This window comes from Eublepharis macularius, chromosome 3, assembly GCF_028583425.1.
Source record: "Eublepharis macularius isolate TG4126 chromosome 3, MPM_Emac_v1.0, whole genome shotgun sequence".
NCBI classification, from domain to species: Eukaryota; Metazoa; Chordata; class Lepidosauria; order Squamata; family Eublepharidae; genus Eublepharis; species Eublepharis macularius.
The window spans coordinates 359,918-377,658 of NC_072792.1; the positions used below are offsets into that span (position 1 = coordinate 359,918).

The window sequence follows — 17,741 nt, forward strand, 5'->3', positions numbered from 1 at the left end:
AAAACTGAAGGAACAAAGTTCAAATGAATTTCTAAAAGACTGGGAAAAATTCAAAGATTATGTGGAACTCAGGTGGGATGTAAAAGGCCAATTGTGGTCTATGGATAATTATTGATGGGGGTATAATGATGGGGTTATGTTTTATCTAAGAACTTTACCTTTGAGAATGAATAACAGTAATAGAATAGAGGGGAAATTTAAAGAATTTAAAGGGTTTAAGCGCTGTTGGGGGTCTAGAGAAAAGAGGGAGGGAGGGTGGGGAATGTACATTTTACTGGATAATTATAAGGTAATTGATATTGATATGTAGAGAATAATTGGAAAAACTTATATGTAACATTCCTTCAATATACTTAATAAAAATTTTATTTTTTAAAAAAAGACCCATGAGTCAGTTGTTATCATCTCCCATTTAGAAAAGAAAGGCATCAGTCTGTCAGAAAAACTCTGTGCAGAGGTCACTATGTCCTATCAGAACTGCTTCCCTGCACCCTGAGAATCTTTCTGGTGAACAGGGGCTTGTGATGGATGGGGTTTGTAATGTCTACGCCTTCTTGACTACTGTGAAACATTGTAGTGGCGTTGAGCTGTGGGATTTTGCTGAAAATAAGGGCATTGCTGATATCTCCCGTGATACTGGTATGGGTTGTATCTAAATGAGTACCGTGGTTTATATCTAGACCTACCTATCGAAGTCACTCCCAATGATCTGGCCATCTGCCTATTCTCTTTCTTTTTCTTCAGCGCCTCATCTGTGGTGCTGGAAAACAAGGAATCTCCCTCAAATGGTAAGTTCTCTATTTTGGTTCTTGTTTCCATTGGAAGAGCTGTTGAACGGCACTAGGAATGCCTCCTCAAAAGCACTGCAGTGGACATCCCACGAGCCCCAGTATCAGCAGCATGGCTCCCAGCATTCATTTGCTACTTTGAGAAGTGAACGGCCTCCGTTTGCAGGAGAGAAATGACAGCTTTCTTATCCTCTGGCAAGTCAGCGACATAAGAGGACAGCTTCTCCCACAGATATAGTTGATATCCTGCCATAATTGTTTGATAATTGGCAATGTGAAGGCCTAAAGCAGAGATAGAATATTGGTGTCTCCCCAAACCATCAATTTTTCTTCCCTCTTTATCTGGAGGAGCAGAGAGGGAGCCAGAACTGCGATGCTGAATTTCCTCAGCTACCAAGGATGACAGTGGAGGGTGTTTTATCAATGCTTGCCATGTACCCTGTTTGATCTTGTACATCTGTTCAATGCATTTCGACGTAGCTGGCAACCCTGAGGGCACCTTCCAAACCTTCTGCACTATCTCCTCCAGGCCTTCTAGCATTGGAAAACCCACTGTTGCTGGAGAATCACCATAAATACAACAAAGCAACTTATCTTTAGTTTTTGGGATGGCAGATGACATGTCAATATCCAGTGCCTTTGCCATTCGGGTCGTCTGTATATACATAGATCCTCAAAAGGAGAACTCGCACTAGGTCCCACGTTCTCATCTGGTGACGAACCTGACAGTGACTTGGACCCCAATTCAGAGTACTCTCCTCCACCTCAGAAGCAGGAGTTGACAGGACCTCATCCGGAAACGGTGGAGGCAACTACCCACATTCCCTGGATGCTGAGGGCCTCAGATCTGATGGCTCATATCCCGAGGGCGCTCCCTTCCATTGACAATGATACGGGGCTGGAATGCAGCAGGCATGATGGTGCTGTATGGCGAGCGTCTTGAACCTGAGCCCTCCCTATTAGATGAATGATGTTGACTCCAAAGGGAAGACGTGGGACATGGTCGCCTTGAAGAGTGCTCTTGGATCCGATGATGGTCAGTTGAACCCGGTCCTGGAATCAGAGACCGCCTCCCTCCCGGTGCCGACAGCACCTGTTTCAGCTGGATGGTCAATAACTGGATCCGGCACTTCACCATCAGAGACAGAATGGTCCGGGGAGCACAAATGGGGTGATGGCGTACATGGTGAAACCAACATCATTAGACTCCGGCCGTGGAGACCAAGAATGATGCTTAGACCATGAAGCTGACCGATGTTTTTACTTCTTTGGCTTCTTTGGAGGCGGTTCCGAACTGGCTCTTGGATCTGAAGACCTCTTTGAGCTCGACTTCTTCCCTGTCATATCTGATCTCGGAGTCATCTTCCCCTTCGGATCGGACTTTGGAGTCGACTTACCTGTCGGATCCGATCTCGGGATCAACTTCAATGAAACCACAGAACCTGAACTGTGACCCGCCTTTGGGGCAGACAATGGTGTTTTTTCTATCACAGAAGGGGACTTAGGCACTTCATCTCCATCTAACACCTTTTGCCATAACAACACCCTCAACCATTGGGCCCTCTCATGCCTCACCTTCAGAGTGAAGTTCTGACATGCAGGCATGTTGTGGCCCTCCCCGAGGCAGATCAAACATAGATCATGTCCATCCATACGGATCATCTTCATCTGGCACTGAGTACAGTGCTTAAAGAAGGCCTTAGAAGTCATCATCGAGGGGTAGGAAGATATGCGTCGTCAAAACAAACTGGATCAATACACACCAAGTCCAAAACGAAGTCCAAATCAGCCAGAAGAAGTGTTAGTCCAGTAAACAGTCCAAATCACAACCAAAATCAAGTAAGATGGAATCCAAACACGGACCTATGAAGCAGACATCCTTCTCCTAGCGGTGGCAAGAAGAAAACTGAGGGAAGGGAATATTGGGAAGCCATGTCTAGTTATCAGGATACGTTCACTTACTCAGAAGAAAAGTCTAGGATTTTTTCTAGTCTCAAACCTAGGAAGTGGGACATTACTCCCCCCCCCCAGAGGACTGGGAAACCCTACAATTTTTGCAATCCAAATCAATGAAATTGGAGCTTCATGCTTCTACTTTATACGAATATTATCAAACTCAACAGATACCAAGAGGTTTAAGAATTCAGAAGCCCCCGGGCATGTTTGCTGACAGGGAGGAGTTCAAAACCAAGTGGGCATCTATTCTCAATAAATGTTCTTTCGATCTTATGGTACTCATTATAGCCACGTGTCAACAAGACGCGGTTACGGTTACTAAAGAAGCTGATAGAGTGAAAGATCTCTTACAGAGCACAGTCCCTACAGATGAATTTGAGAGCCAGATTGTTTTACCTGGATTCTTTCCTACAGACGGAGGTTCCCACCATTCCCTTCTACATAAAGGACACTAGGAGCTTCATACAGACAATAGAAAATTTTCCAGTTGAGGAGGGTTTCACTTTATTGACTATGGACGTTAACTCCTTGTATATGTCCATACCACATGACATGGCCAGGAGGGTGGTGTCTGATGTGCTGAATGCAAGACACATCTGTAGACCAAGCTCTGAATTTTTACTCCAACTTCTTGATTTGATACTGGAAAAAAATTATTTCATATTTTTGAACAGTTTCTTCTTTCAGGTGAGGGGCATCGCAATGGGGTGTGCGGCTGCCCCCAGCATTGCCAATATTTTTATGGCACAATGGGAGGCGAAATACATCATGAATCATACCAATCCCTACTTTGAGTACATAGTCATCTTTAAAAGGTACATTGATGATTTATTCTTTTTGATCCGTGATTATTCCATTGTGGAACATTTCTGCTCTTGGCTGAACACGCTAGATGAGAATATCAAATTCACTTGGAATAGTGATCAGCACAAAATCAATTACTTAGATGTGACTGTCTTCAGGGGGAGTGATGATAGATTGAAGATATGCCCTAAGATTACAGACAGGAATGCCTACTTAAACTTTGAGTCCCACCATCTCATCCATCTCAGACACAATATCCCATACGGACAGTTTCTGAGATTAAAATGGAATTCCATACGACAAGAGGACTATGATTATGGGTGTGCTGTTATGCAGAAGTCATTCATTAATAGAGGCTACCCTAACAAGACCATACAAAGGGCATTAACTAGAGCCTCACGGGTCTCTAGGAATAGCCTTTTTGAGAATAAAGCTAGAGCTAAAAAGGATAGACTACATTGGGCTCTAGATTATTCACCTCTATCTAAATTTGTACAAACCATAGTCCATAGCCATTGGAATTTAGTGTCTGACATCCATGGGTGTGCATCACCACCATGTATCAGCTACAGGAGAACAAGAAATATGAAGGATATTGTGTCCCATACAGATATAACCAGACCACTGGGTATGGATAGACCTACAGGCAACTTTAGGTGTGGCCATTGTGCCATGTGTCCATTAATGATAGAGGGTGACTCTTTGGACATACCTGTACCACAAAAGAAAATCACCATCCGACATTTCATCACATGCCAGACTTCCAGAGTGGTGTACCTGTTGATTTGCCCTTACCCTAAATTATATGTGGGCTATACAATCAGACCTCTGAGAGTCAGGATTCTGGAACGTATTTCCAGAGTTAAGAACAAAGTGGAGGAAGCCTCTCTAACTCATCATTTCCTTGAAACACAGCACACACCGACCGATATGAAGGTGTCAGTGTTATTTGTGGCATGGCCAACTTCTTCTCAGTGCACTAACAAGGAGTTACTGAGAAGAGAAGCCCAATGGATTTTTTTCTCTGAATAGCCTTAAACCCCATGGGCTAAATAATGAGCTTTCACTTCAATGCTTTCTGGGTTAGACACTGGACCTTTGGAGTTGGGTGAAAGTTACTGTACCTTTAAATGAAATGGTTTTTGTATTTGAGCCAAGTCATGGTTACTGTATCTTTGAATGAGATTGCTTCATGCATGGGAGGAAGGTGTATGTTAGTATATAAACTGTTGTTAACCTTGGGAGGGACGCGTGAGCAAGGGTGCCTGCATCACTCTCTAGGTTTCAAGAAAGAATTGCACTGTTTCAAGGTGAGTAACTGTTTATTTGAATAAGTGGTTCGAGTATGCACCATTATATGAAGTGGTTTGAGTATGCGCGTTATTGAAGATGATTATATCTTGCTTATATAATTGATACAGGGATCCTACATCCCCTGAGGAAGTTATCCAACGACATCTGCTGCCAGCCGGCCACAGCTAGGGCTGAGTCATGTTGTACCATCTACATTGCATCTTGGTAGACACCTGAAGGAAAAGGAAAGAAACAACATTTATCTTTTGAATAGACACACACTTACTGTCTTCCTCCATGAACCTGGAGTCTTTGCCCTGTTCCTGGAAAGTGAATGGAATAGGACTTTGCTATCTTAGTCTGTTTTGGACTGATATATAAGCTATGAACTCACTCACTCATTCTCTCCTGAGACACAAATGAAAATAAAGCAGCAGAGCAGAATGAATTCAAAGCAGCTTACGTTCCTTTGGAGACCAGCCCCACTTGGCTTGCACTCACTCACTCACTCACTCATTCACTCTCTCTCTCTCTCCCTCTCTCTCACGAATCACAAATGAAAATAAAGCAGCAGAGCAGAATGAATTCAAAGCAGCTTACGTTCCTTTGGAGACCAGCCCCACTCGGCTTGCACTCACTCACTCACTCATTCACTCTCTCTCTCTCTCCCTCTCTCTCACGAATCACAAATGAAAATAAAGCAGCAGAGCAGAATGAATTCAAAGCAGCTTACGTTCCTTTGGAGACCAGCCCCACTCGGCTTGCACTCACTCACTCACTCACTCACTCACTCACTCACTCCCTCTCTCTCTCTCTCCCTCTCTCTCACGAGTCACAAATGAAAATAAAGCAGCAGAGCAGAATGAATTCAAAGCAGCTTACATTCCTTTGGAGACCAGCCCCACTTGCATTGCTGTATTTCCCCTTCCCCCCTTCTCTGAAGAAGAGCAAAGCAATGGATATGTACTTACATGTGTCCCAGCCACAGGTGAAGAAATTAAAAGGTCATCAGGGCTGTAAAACAAAGGAAGAAACTGGGTAATTTGAATAGGGGTCAACCTGCCGAATGTCTCACTGCCAGTCCTAAAACTAGTCTAGCCTGCTTATGCAAAATAACTGCAGTAATAAAGCAAGTGGGCTCTTCAGTAGATCCACTAGCTAACTGGGTATACAGGTATCCAAAGGGCAATGAGCTAGTTGGCATTTGGCTTCTGGACTAGGCCAGGCTTGGTTTCCAAAGGTGCCAGCATGCCATCAAGGAAGATCAGGCTCCAGTGACAAAATCAAGGAAATGCTCTTCAGGAGAAGTCCATGAGCTCCCCAGAGTAACTTAGTCAGGGTGCAAGCATTGCAGATGGGCTAGGCACATTAGTTGCCATCTTGCATCTCTTGGACAGTTTGGTCTGCTGTTAGATACCCAGTATGGCCGCCAACTTGTGCTACTACAAAGGTGCTCCCTGACTGTAATTGCTTCAAGCTGAGCAAGATTTGTGTCCAGTTGCACCTTAAAGACCAACTAGATTGCCAGGAAATGAGCTTTTGATAATCAGAGCTCCTTGCCAGTTAATGTGGTAACCCCTTAGAAAAGCACTGCTTCTTTAGCAACAACCGTATCCATTTCACCATTTCACACAGTTTCATACCAGAACTGTACAGGACAAATTGCCACAAGCAAAGAAAATGTTTCCAAAGATTTTCCATGCTCAGATGTTAAGATCCAACACCTTTTGTAAGAGCTGGTGAGGTGCAATGGCTGGCTGGGGAAGGAGGGGGTGAGTTTGAATGAGGGAATAGACAATTGCTTTTTATTTTGGAGGTTTAGACTGCATCGAAATCTATTTTCCTAGTTTAAAAAGTTTCTCTTGGCTAAGAACAGGCAAGAGGAGGGAGGGCAAGTTGATTGCTCTCCAGCCACACCCTGTCAGTCCTTTTGAGATGCTGATACCTTGCCTGGGTGCAGACAATGCAGTGATGACAGGAGACTTTGGCACAAGGCAGGGCCTTAGATGGCAAGTCAATGCAGGGTAAGTGGTAGCCCTGGCCCTCTTGGCAAGCAATGTCTGCAAAGGCTCGGTGGTGGCAGGCTGAAATCTGCATTCACAATCTTTAGAGAAAGTAAATTGCTGGCAGGTCTTCCACCAGATTTGACAATCAAGTCCAGTGTTGCATTGGCTTGATTGGCAGTGTAATAAATCAATGGACCTCTGATGCCAACAAACTTAGCCTTTACATCCCCTTCTTCAGCAGCCTGAAAGAGTACAGGAGAATCAGTGAGGGAGGGGCTTCATGGAATAGAAGCAAAAGGCAATCTACCAACTCCAGATGTGCCCAGCCTGTGAGGCTTTTTATATGTCAGTTATGGTCCTTGGGCGAGTGGGGTGGAAGCACTCAAGAAAATAATCCTGACTTCCATTTACTTCCTAACAGTTGAATTTATGCTCTTTTAATAATAATAATAAAATAATGATAATGACCACAGCAACAATGATGATGATTATAACAACAACAACAACAACCATGTACTTACATACCGCTCTTCTGGACAGGTTAGTGCCACACTCAGAATGGTTAACCAAGTAAATTTATTATTAACCCCACAATACAGCTGGGGTGGCTGGGCCTGAGAGGAGTGAATTACTCAAGGCTACCTGCAGAGCTCATGGCAGTAGTTGGAATCAAACTAGCAGAGTGCTGATTTGCAGCCCAACCATTCAACCACTATGCTACAACAGCTTTTATAATAAGTATGCTTATATACTGCTCTTCTAGACAAATCAGTGCCAACTAAGAGTGGTGAACAATGTTAGCGTTAATATTATCTCCACAATAGAGGTGGAGAGCTGGGCTGAGAGGAGGGGCTCACCCAAGGCCACCAGCTGAGCTCATGGCAGGAGTGAGAGTCAGACCAGCAGAGTGCTTGCTCGGAGCTCAGCCACTTAACCACTATGTTACAGCAGCAGATTCCCTACCATGCCTCTATAAATGACATGTTGCAATTAAGAAGAAAGAAATCAGATTCCTGATTCAACATACTTGCAATCATTGCACAGAATGAAATTGGTGTGTGTCGTAGACCTGGAAGAGCAGGCGCTGTCTTCGTGGTCCTTCTGATGTCCGCCACTGGTCTTATCCTCAGCTGCCAGCCTCCTCCAATGAAAGGCAATGCAGAAATTGCTGACCTTGGGTATCCCTCTCTGTTCCTCTGCTGCCAATACACTGTTGTCCCAAACCTGCCAGAAGATGTGAAAGCGTGAGTACCTCCTCAGTGCCACCCCCTCACTTTCAAGGCAACCTGCCCTGAAGTCTGTCCCGTGTGATTTATTTAGTTGATATGCCACTTACCCCAAGGAAGTCAAATGTAGTTTCAGTAGACAAAATCCAAAACAGGTGAACACTAAGGTCTTATAACTACCATTGCCCAAAATACGTTCTACCCAGCACATTACTCACATGCCTTTCTGTTTGAATTCAAGCAGGCACAAAAAGATGCGGCAATTACAGCCACTCTTTCAGCAAACAGTGATAACTGCTGTGCCATATACAGGGTCACCTCAACACTGAAGTTCCAGATCAGTGCTACGAGGTCTGGCTTCCTTCAGAAGAAAGAACATGGTGGAGGTGGGGGACCTATGCTATCTTTGCAACATGTGCTTTTGCCTTTATTTAAGCAGCGCCTCTTCAAAGCAAGATGGCTCTTCAAGAAGCCACCCCTGCGTCAAACTGTGCTCCCCTCCTAACCTCCTCCCCCTTCCTATGTAAGCCTGTTTTTGCTTAATCTCTTCAAAACGTTTCTCTGGCTCCCTCCCACAGGTGCCGCCTTCCCCATCTTTCTCTCTTTCTTTTTCTTTCTTTTTCTTTCTTCATTTCTTCCTTTCTTCATTTCGTTCGTTCAGTCTTTTGTTCCTTTGTTTATAATCCATTCTCCCTGCACATGCTCAGAGTGGATCACAACCAAATTAAAATGCAATATAATATACAATATAACAATTAAATGGACAGTGCAAAATTAAAACAGATAAAACTGGTAACAAAACCCCCATAACACGCAGCGCCCCTGTGGCCCAACGTAATGCTGTGCATTACACCTTCAGGCGCTGCAGAGTGGCTCCTAGCAATCAGGGAACATCTCCAGTGTCTGGCTTTTATCAAGGAAACCTCAGCTGGTCTTTTTTTAAAAATAGAGTTTCATTAAAATTTTAAAATTCTAAAACCTACAAAAAGAAAAAAAGGAGATAAGAATATACTTATATAAATAGGAGTAGGTACCCATTTTCCATTTGAAAGATTCTAACATTAATACATATTATATACTAATTCTAAAATAATCATTAAGTAGCTACTTTTCCTTTCCATTTATATATTTTTCCCTCTCCTTAATATTCACAAGCACAGATTATTAGTTCATCTCTTTCTGTTTCTTGCAAAAAGTCTATAAGGGGCTTCCAGACAATCAAATATTTGACTACTTTCCCCTGAAGCTGATCACTTCTGATTGCAAGGAATCAGTGTATCCTTAACCTGAAGGGACGATCAGTAGCTCCTTGGGGCCATTTCTGATCAGGAAAATAGTGTGAAGAGTCAGGCTTAATCCCTCTTCCCTGGATGCCACCATCCTGATCAGACTAGGTCATCATGCACATCCCAGGAGGGCAGAAGAGCTCAAAGAAACCCTAGCATTTTGTCTGGCTGTGCCCAGATGAGGGCTAGCTGGTATCTCAATAGCCAGTCCCTTTGCATGAGAACTGGACCTGTACTTGTAAAATGTTTGGTGGCAGATGCTGCAGCGTTCCTCTTCCCACCCCACCCCTGGTAAACTTCAAGAATTTTGCTGCACTGCCTCCATACCATTGCAGAGCGGTTGCGAGGGGTGATTGCTGACAGGATGGCCGAGGGGATGCTGCCACTCACAGCCATGTCCACACCAGTGCCTTGTGGAGGCAGGAAGGGAGGTGGGCCACCAAGCAGTGTGCAGCTGCCGTTTGATCTTTGAACCATGATCTGAAAGGAGATGCAGGGGAAACTAAACACTTGTGAAACCACAAGGAGAAACCATAGGGTTTTTTTTTGCATTTGTTCATTGTGACTTAATCTAATTCTTGATTGGGGATCCAAGCTGATTAAGTGAACAATGAGGTGGAACAAAAAACAAAGTCCCCAGCTACTGTGTGGGAGGGCAGAAGAACCCTTTGGGGGATACTGGAGGAATGGCACCTGCAGAATAAAAAAGGGAATCGCCACATCAACAAGTCCAGGCCACAGGATCACAGCCCACAGACGGACCTCTGTGTTGGCCACTAGAGTAGAGCAGGAGTACTCCAAAACATGGTCACTGACCAAACATTCCAGGTGACTCAAGCAAGTGAGACAAGTTTCACCCTACAAGACCCACTTGAAATACAGCCGACAGACCCAAAATGGGTTGGTTTAGCTGCAGCTGGGGAGGTGGAAGTGGCTTCAAAGAGAACCTTGTCAAACGTCGTCTTCCTTCCTGGGAAGATTAGATAATGGAAAGGGTAGGCTGGCCTTGTAGTGGGAATTTGTAAATACAATATTAGAACGTACACGTTGAGTAGGTTTTTTTTACAAACTCCTCAATTTCTCTCTCACTTTTAGCCCACCCTTCCTCAAAGCAGCACGGACAGTTCTCCCTTCAGATAGGATTGTTTCTAGCTATCTAATCTAGGATGCTGAGAGATGCAGGACAACATGTCCTGCAACCATGGTGGTAAGATAAAAAAGGAGTACAATCTTTGCAAGGTGGGGAGAGGAAGCGCTTGCATTGAGTTTCCTGAGTGGCTCACAACATTCTTACCATGTTCATCCACACGACGTATATGAGCAGAGGGCTATTCCTGAAAGGAGAAAAGAGAACTTGGTTGTAGTAGCGGGCTTGCATTTTTGCAGGGCTGGGCAGCAGACGACACTTTCAGCTGTTGCCCATCTCAGCTCTTCAGGACTGTAGGAGCAACGCAGGAGTGGGAATGATGTTCCTGTCTCACCCCCTCCTAGTCTCCTCTGTGGCAAACAAGCTCTGCAGCCAGGCTTGGAAATGTTGTAATTTCCTCCTGAGCCTGTCTGTCAGATGCATCTGACGAAGAGAGCTGTGGTTCTCGAAAGCTGACGATGCATCTGACGAAGAGAGCTGTGGTTCTCAAAAGCTTATGCGACAATAAAGTTGGTTAGTCTTAAAGGTGCTACTGGACTCTTTACTATTTTGGTACTACGGACTAACATGGCTAACTCCTCTGGATCGATGACTATAGATGAAAGGTTCACTGTAGTTCCACTACACAACTTGCCCAGTCCAGCATGAATATTCAGAGAGAATCATAATTAAGAGCTTATCAAAGGAAAAATAACAATCGTGAAAGCTTACCAAGATGTCTAAATCAATGCCGCTTAATCTTCAATAAAATTATTACTACAAAAACATGTCTTTTGTATGGGTACAATGTCCAAAATAGACTTCTGTGAAAATACACTATTAGTCAACCTCCAAATCCGTACGCAACTCTATGGTTACAACTGCACCCCCTTTGTCCACGTCTTTGATAGTTATATTTGGATCCTTTGGAAAATTATCCAGGGCTCTCTGTTCCTCTTGGGATAAATTGTTCCATGTAGGTTGTGGTTGTCCCTCTAAGCTTTCCAGTGTTGTGAGCTAAAAATCTGCTTTGTGAGCTGAAACAACTTTCATTAAAGTTTTGAGTGCACCTCCTTTAAAAAAAAATTAAAATCAAATTGTTTTGATTACAATCAAATCAATTTAACAACAAAAGCCATTAGGTGAAAGGGCCACAAAAATCAGAGTATACTTCTGTATAAAAATGGATATGTCCATGCTGATTACAAAGGGGTAGTTGTATTAGTCTGTTGCTACAAAATAAAGCAGACACGCAATGGCACCTTAAAGACTAGCAAATTCATTTCAAGATGAGCTTTTGTGAGTCAATGCTTCAGCCTCTTTCTGCGCCAAGGCCAAGTTAAATGATGCCTTCACCATGGTGGTGGCTGAGACGCTACCTCCTCTCCTCAGCTCTCTGGGGCTGAGGGGATCCTAGTGATTTCAGGCTGCATGAGTCAGGCCAGACTCGATCACTCAGCTCTGCTCTGTTCCCCAGCTAGAGAGCCAGCAGTGGCTGGAGGCGCTCTCTGGCACCACCCTGGGGGCCAAACCAACCACAGCCAGGAAGGGAGGAGAGAAGTGGGATGAGGCTTCATCCATATAGGGCCCACCTGCAGATGCTGGCTGACTGGGAGGGCGGGGCCACCTGAGGGTTAGTATCTGTGAGCTACATCTGAGAAGCTGTGAGCGGAGGAGTCAGAATCTGTAAGCGATTGCTCACATGCTCACATTAGCGGGAACTCACTGGTTGTGATTCTAATTTTTTATTGTTTTTTAAAACCATCACTTCAAAAGTTGTTATATTGGGATGACTAATATTGGGTACAAAGGAAGATTTAGGGCGCAAGATCACTAGTTGTTTCCATACATCTTTTCTTCACGCAAAATCGCACAAAACTCACAGAGCGACACGTCTTCATGGCATGATTTCCCATCATGATTCCATTTCATGGTGTGATTTCTGATGTCATCACACCACGAAACAGAGTCATGATGGGAAATTGCACCATGAAGACACCATCGTTCCATGAGTTTTGTGGAATTTTGTGTGGGGGGAAAGAGGTGTGGAAATGGCCACTATTCGAAGGATCTCTATTACTCAAGAAGACTTTAAGTTTGAGTTGTTTGATTAATTTAAATAGACCTAACCTTGTTTGAAAACTATTGTAATGGGGGATGGGAACATAACCCAAACCCCGATTGAGCACTTTCAGCTGTATGTCAGATATCTTAACCAGGAAGTAAGGAGCCTAAGCTCAAGGAGGCAGAAAATGGGGTTATAATCAAAAAGCCTATGCCGTGTATATGACTTATAATATTAGTCATGCATCAAAATCAACATATACCAAGTATTATTATGGTTTACATGTAAATACAGTTACAAAGTCCAGTCCCAAGACTTATTTATGTATATTTGTTCTTTCTTATTTTGTAGGTAGCCTTTGCAGAACAAACAGAGTTCTTTGGCAAGAACTCTGAAGCGGCCTTTTCCTTTCCTCTGAAAGGGTGAGATGGAGGTGGCATTTTAAAGAAGTTGACAATAGACTACGAGGCTTGCCGGACCAGTCTCTTTCAGCTTGTTCTGAGAAAAGTCTTCCTCTGGCCAATACCTAATTCCTTCCAGTAAACTTTTTTTGGATTCAGTCTTCTAGCAATTATTATGCTGGAGACACAAAGGACAAATATACAAGTCTTGGGACTGGACGTTGTAACTGTATTTACATGTAAACCATGATACTTCGTAGAGACACGTTTTGGGTAATCTTTCGTAGAGACACGGGTGGCGTGACTTCTACAACCTTCAAACTTCAGAATTGGGGGTAGGAGGAGAATGACAGCAATAAGCTATTTACTGCTCTAAAAGTGACTTTTTTCTTCACACAGAGAAAACTTAACACCTCAAGAAGGTACCAAAAGGAATTGTGGACTTGTCAAGTGAAAGAATGGCTTTGGTATTATTTGACTAAAGAAAAAGGCATGAAAGAGGCCAACTGCAGATAAACCAGGACATCCACTCCTCTCTGCAATTCAGGCCTCTGATTTCCACAAAATCATAGAAAATCAGAACTGACGACACACTTTTTGAGAGGAATAAAATCATAAATGCTGAGCAAAGCATGAATGAAAAGTAGTTGTTCTCTCTCAAAAAGAAGCACTTTGTGCTCTGTGCAATTGAGCAATGGGGCCTCTTGCTGCAAAAGGATATAAGGATATGAGGATAAGCAGGAAGGAAAAGGTGTTGCCCCTTCAGCAGAGGCTTCATGTGCAGAAATGTTGACGGTTTTCATGTCATGGCAATAATCTATATCTGGTAAGTTATATTCCATTGAGCCTCTATACACAAGAGGCTTTCCAGGAAAGCTTACCTTTGCCCTTCAGTTTTATCCCGAAAGCGGGATAGGAAGACGCCTTGGGTAATCTTCCCTAGAGACTTGTGTGGCGTGACTTCCACAGTCTTCAAACTGCAGAATTGGGGGTGAGAGGAGAATGACAGTAATAAGCTATTTCCTGCTCTAAAAGTGACTTTTTTCTTCGCACAGAGAAAACTCAACACCTCAAGAAGATACTAAAAGGGCTTTGTGGACATTCCAATTGAAAGAATGGCTTTGGCAGTGTTCGACTAATGAAAAAGTTATGAAACAAGCCAACTGCAACTGGGACATGAAATCCTCTCTGCAGTCCAGACCTCTGATTTCCACAAAATCATAGAAAACCAGAACTGATGACACTCTTTCTTAGAGAGATAAAATCATAATTGCTGAGCAATGTGTGAATGAAGAGTAACTATTAACTCTCAAAAACAAGCACATTAAGCTCTGCGCAATTGAATAATGGGGCCTCTCGTTGCGACATGATATGAGGATGACCAGGAATGAAAAGGAGTTGCCCCTTCAACAGAGGCTTCATGCGCAGAAATGGTGACGCTTTTCATGTCATGGCGGTAAACATTACTGGGTAAGTAAGAATCCATTGAGAAGGTGAACACATGCATTTCTAGGTCACAAAGAGAGACATTTGGCTTTCCAGGAAAGCTTACCTTTGCCCTTCAGTTTTTTCCCGAAAGCGGGATAGGAAGACGCCTTGGGTAATCTTCCCTAGAGACTTGTGTGGCGTGACTTCCACAGTCTTCAAACTGCAGAATTGGGGGTGAGAGGAGAATGACAGTAATAAGCTATTTCCTGCTCTAAAAGTGACTTTTTTCTTCACACAGAGAAAACTCAACACCTCAAGAAGATACCAAAAGGGCTTTGTGGACATTTCAATTGAAAGAATGGCTTTGGCAGTGTTCGACTAATGAAAAAGTTATGAAACAAGCCAACTGCACCGGAACTGGGACATGAAATCCTCTCTGCAGTCCAGACCTCTGATTTCCACAAAATCATAGAAAACCAGAACTGGTGACACTCTTTCTTAGAGAGATTAAATCATAATTGCTGAGCAATGTGTGAATGAAGAGTAATTATTCTCTCTCAAAAACAAGCACATTAAGCTCTGCGCAATTGAATAATGGGGCCTCTCATTGCGACATGATATGAGGATGACCAGGAATGAAAAGGAGTTGCCCCTTCAACAGAGGCTTCATGCGCAGAAATGGTGACGCTTTTCATGTCATGGCAGTAAACGTTACTGGGTAAGTAAGAATCCATTGAGAAGGTAAACACATGCATTTCTAGGTCACAAAGAGAGACATTTGGCTTTCCAGGAAAGCTTACCTTTGCCCTTCAGTTTTATCCCGAAAGCGGGATAGGAAGACGCCTTGGGTAATCTTCCACAGAGACATGCGTGGCGTGACTTCCACAATCTTCAAACTGCAGAATTGGGGGTGAGAGGAGAATGACGGTAATAAGCTATTTTCTGCTCTAAAAGTGACTTTTTTCTTCACACAGAGAAAACTCAAAACCTCAAGAAGATACCAAAAGGGCTTTGTGGACACAGTTTTTTAGAGGGATAAAATCATAAATGCTGAGCAAAGTGTGAATGAAAAGTAGCTATGCACTCTCAAAAACAAGCATTTTAAGCTCTAAACAATTGAATAATGGGGCCTCTTGTTGCAACAGAATATGAGGTTCTGCGACAGGATATGAGGATAAGCAGGAAGCAAAACCTGTTGCCCCTTCAACAGAGGCTTCATGTGCAGAAATGGTGACGCTTTTCATGTCATAGCGATAAACGTTATTGGGTAAGTTACATTCCCTTGAGCCTCTGTACGCATGCATTTCTAGGACACAAAGAGAGACATGTGGCTTTCCAGGAAAGCTTACCTTTGCCCTTGGATATTATTCCCAAAGCGGGATTGCAAGATGCCTCGGGTTATCTTTTGTACAGATATGGGTAGCGTGACTGCCTCAATCTTCAAACTGCAGAATTGGGGGTGAGAGGAGAATGAGAGTAATAAGCTATTTCCTGCTCTAAAAGTGAGTTTTTTCTTCACACAGAGAACACTCAACACCTCAAGAAGATACCAAAAGGGCTTTGTGGACACAGTTTTTCAGAGGGATAAAATCATAAATGCTGAGCAAAGTGTGGATGAAGAGTAACTATTCTCTCTCAAAAACAAGCACATTAAGCTCTAAGTAATTGAATACTGGGGCCTCTCGTTGCGACATGATGTGAGGATGACCAGGAATGAAAAGGTGTTGCCCCTTCAACAGAGGCTTCATGCGCAGAAATGGTGACGCTTTTCATGTCATAGCGTTAAACGTTATTGGGTAAGTTACATTCCCTTGAACCTCTGTATACATGCATTTCTAGGTCACAAAGAGAGACATGTGGCTTTCCAGGAAAGCTTACCTTTGCTCTTGGATATTATTCCTACAGCGGGATTGCAAGACGCCCTGGGTAACTTTTCGTACAGATATGGTTGGTGTGACTGCCTCAATCTTCAAACTGCAGAATTGGGGGTGAGAGGAGGATGAGAGTAATAAGCTATTTCCTGCTCTAAAAGTGACTTTTTTCTTCACACAGAGAAATCTCAACACCTCAAGAAGGTGCCAAAAGGGATTGTGGACTTTGCAAGTCAAAGAATGGCTTTGGCATTATTTGACTAAAGAAAAAGGCATGAAAGAGGCCAACTGCAGATAAACCAGGACATCCACTCCTCTCTGCAATTCAGGCCTCTGATTTCCACAAAATCATAGAAAAGCAGACCTGTTGGTACACTTTGTTTAGAGGAATAAACTCAAAAATGCTGAGCAAAGCCTGAATGAAAAGAAAGTATTCTCTCTCAAAAAGAAGCACTTCATGCTCTGCGCAGTTGAACAATGGGGCCTCTTGTTGCAACAGGATATGAGGTTCTGCGACAGGATATGAGGATAAGCAGGAAGCAAAACCTGTTGCCCCTTCAACAGAGGCTTCATGTGCAGAAATGGTGACGCTTTTCATGTCATAGCGATAAACGTTATTGGGTAAGTTACATTCCCTTGAGCCTCTGTACGCATGCATTTCTAGGACACAAAGAGAGACATGTGGCTTTCCAGGAAAGCTTACCTTTGCCCTTGGATATTATTCCCAAAGCGGGATTGCAAGATGCCTCGGGTTATCTTTTGTACAGATATGGGTAGCGTGACTGCCTCAATCTTCAAACTGCAGAATTGGGGGTGAGAGGAGAATGAGAGTAATAAGCTATTTCCTGCTCTAAAAGTGAGTTTTTTCTTCACACAGAGAACACTCAACACCTCAAGAAGATACCAAAAGGGCTTTGTGGACACAGTTTTTCAGAGGGATAAAATCATAAATGCTGAGCAAAGTGTGGATGAAGAGTAACTATTCTCTCTCAAAAACAAGCACATTAAGCTCTAAGTAATTGAATAATGGGGCCTCTCGTTGCGACATGATGTGAGGATGACCAGGAATGAAAAGGTGTTGCCCCTTCAACAGAGGCTTCATGCGCAGAAATGGTGACGCTTTTCATGTCATAGCGTTAAACGTTATTGGGTAAGTTACATTCCCTTGAACCTCTGTATACATGCATTTCTAGGTCACAAAGAGAGACATGTGGCTTTCCAGGAAAGCTTACCTTTGCTCTTGGATATTATTCCTACAGCGGGATTGCAAGACGCCCTGGGTAACTTTTCGTACAGATATGGTTGGTGTGACTGCCTCAATCTTCAAACTGCAGAATTGGGGGTGAGAGGAGGATGAGAGTAATAAGCTATTTCCTGCTCTAAAAGTGACTTTTTTCTTCACACAGAGAAATCTCAACACCTCAAGAAGGTGCCAAAAGGGATTGTGGACTTTGCAAGTCAAAGAATGGCTTTGGCATTATTTGACTAAAG

The 17,741-nt window shown here is 43.4% G+C and overlaps 1 protein-coding gene across 1 annotated transcript; it reads right to left on the bottom strand.

Moving 5' to 3' along the window:
* Positions 1-4,862: 4,862 nt before the first annotated feature.
* On the bottom strand, positions 4,863-15,793 carry LOC129325482 (uncharacterized). Its single transcript, XM_054973155.1, has 9 exons — positions 15,729-15,793; positions 15,180-15,275; positions 14,504-14,599; positions 13,833-13,928; positions 10,654-10,693; positions 9,687-9,839; positions 7,875-8,071; positions 5,813-5,855; positions 4,863-5,074 (listed from the first exon to the last, which is right to left on the bottom strand). Exons 2-9 carry the CDS (start codon positions 15,245-15,247, stop codon positions 5,027-5,029), a joined length of 741 nt encoding a protein of 246 aa, XP_054829130.1. The 5' UTR covers positions 15,248-15,275; positions 15,729-15,793; the 3' UTR covers positions 4,863-5,026.
* Between the last annotated feature and the right edge of the window lie 1,948 nt (positions 15,794-17,741).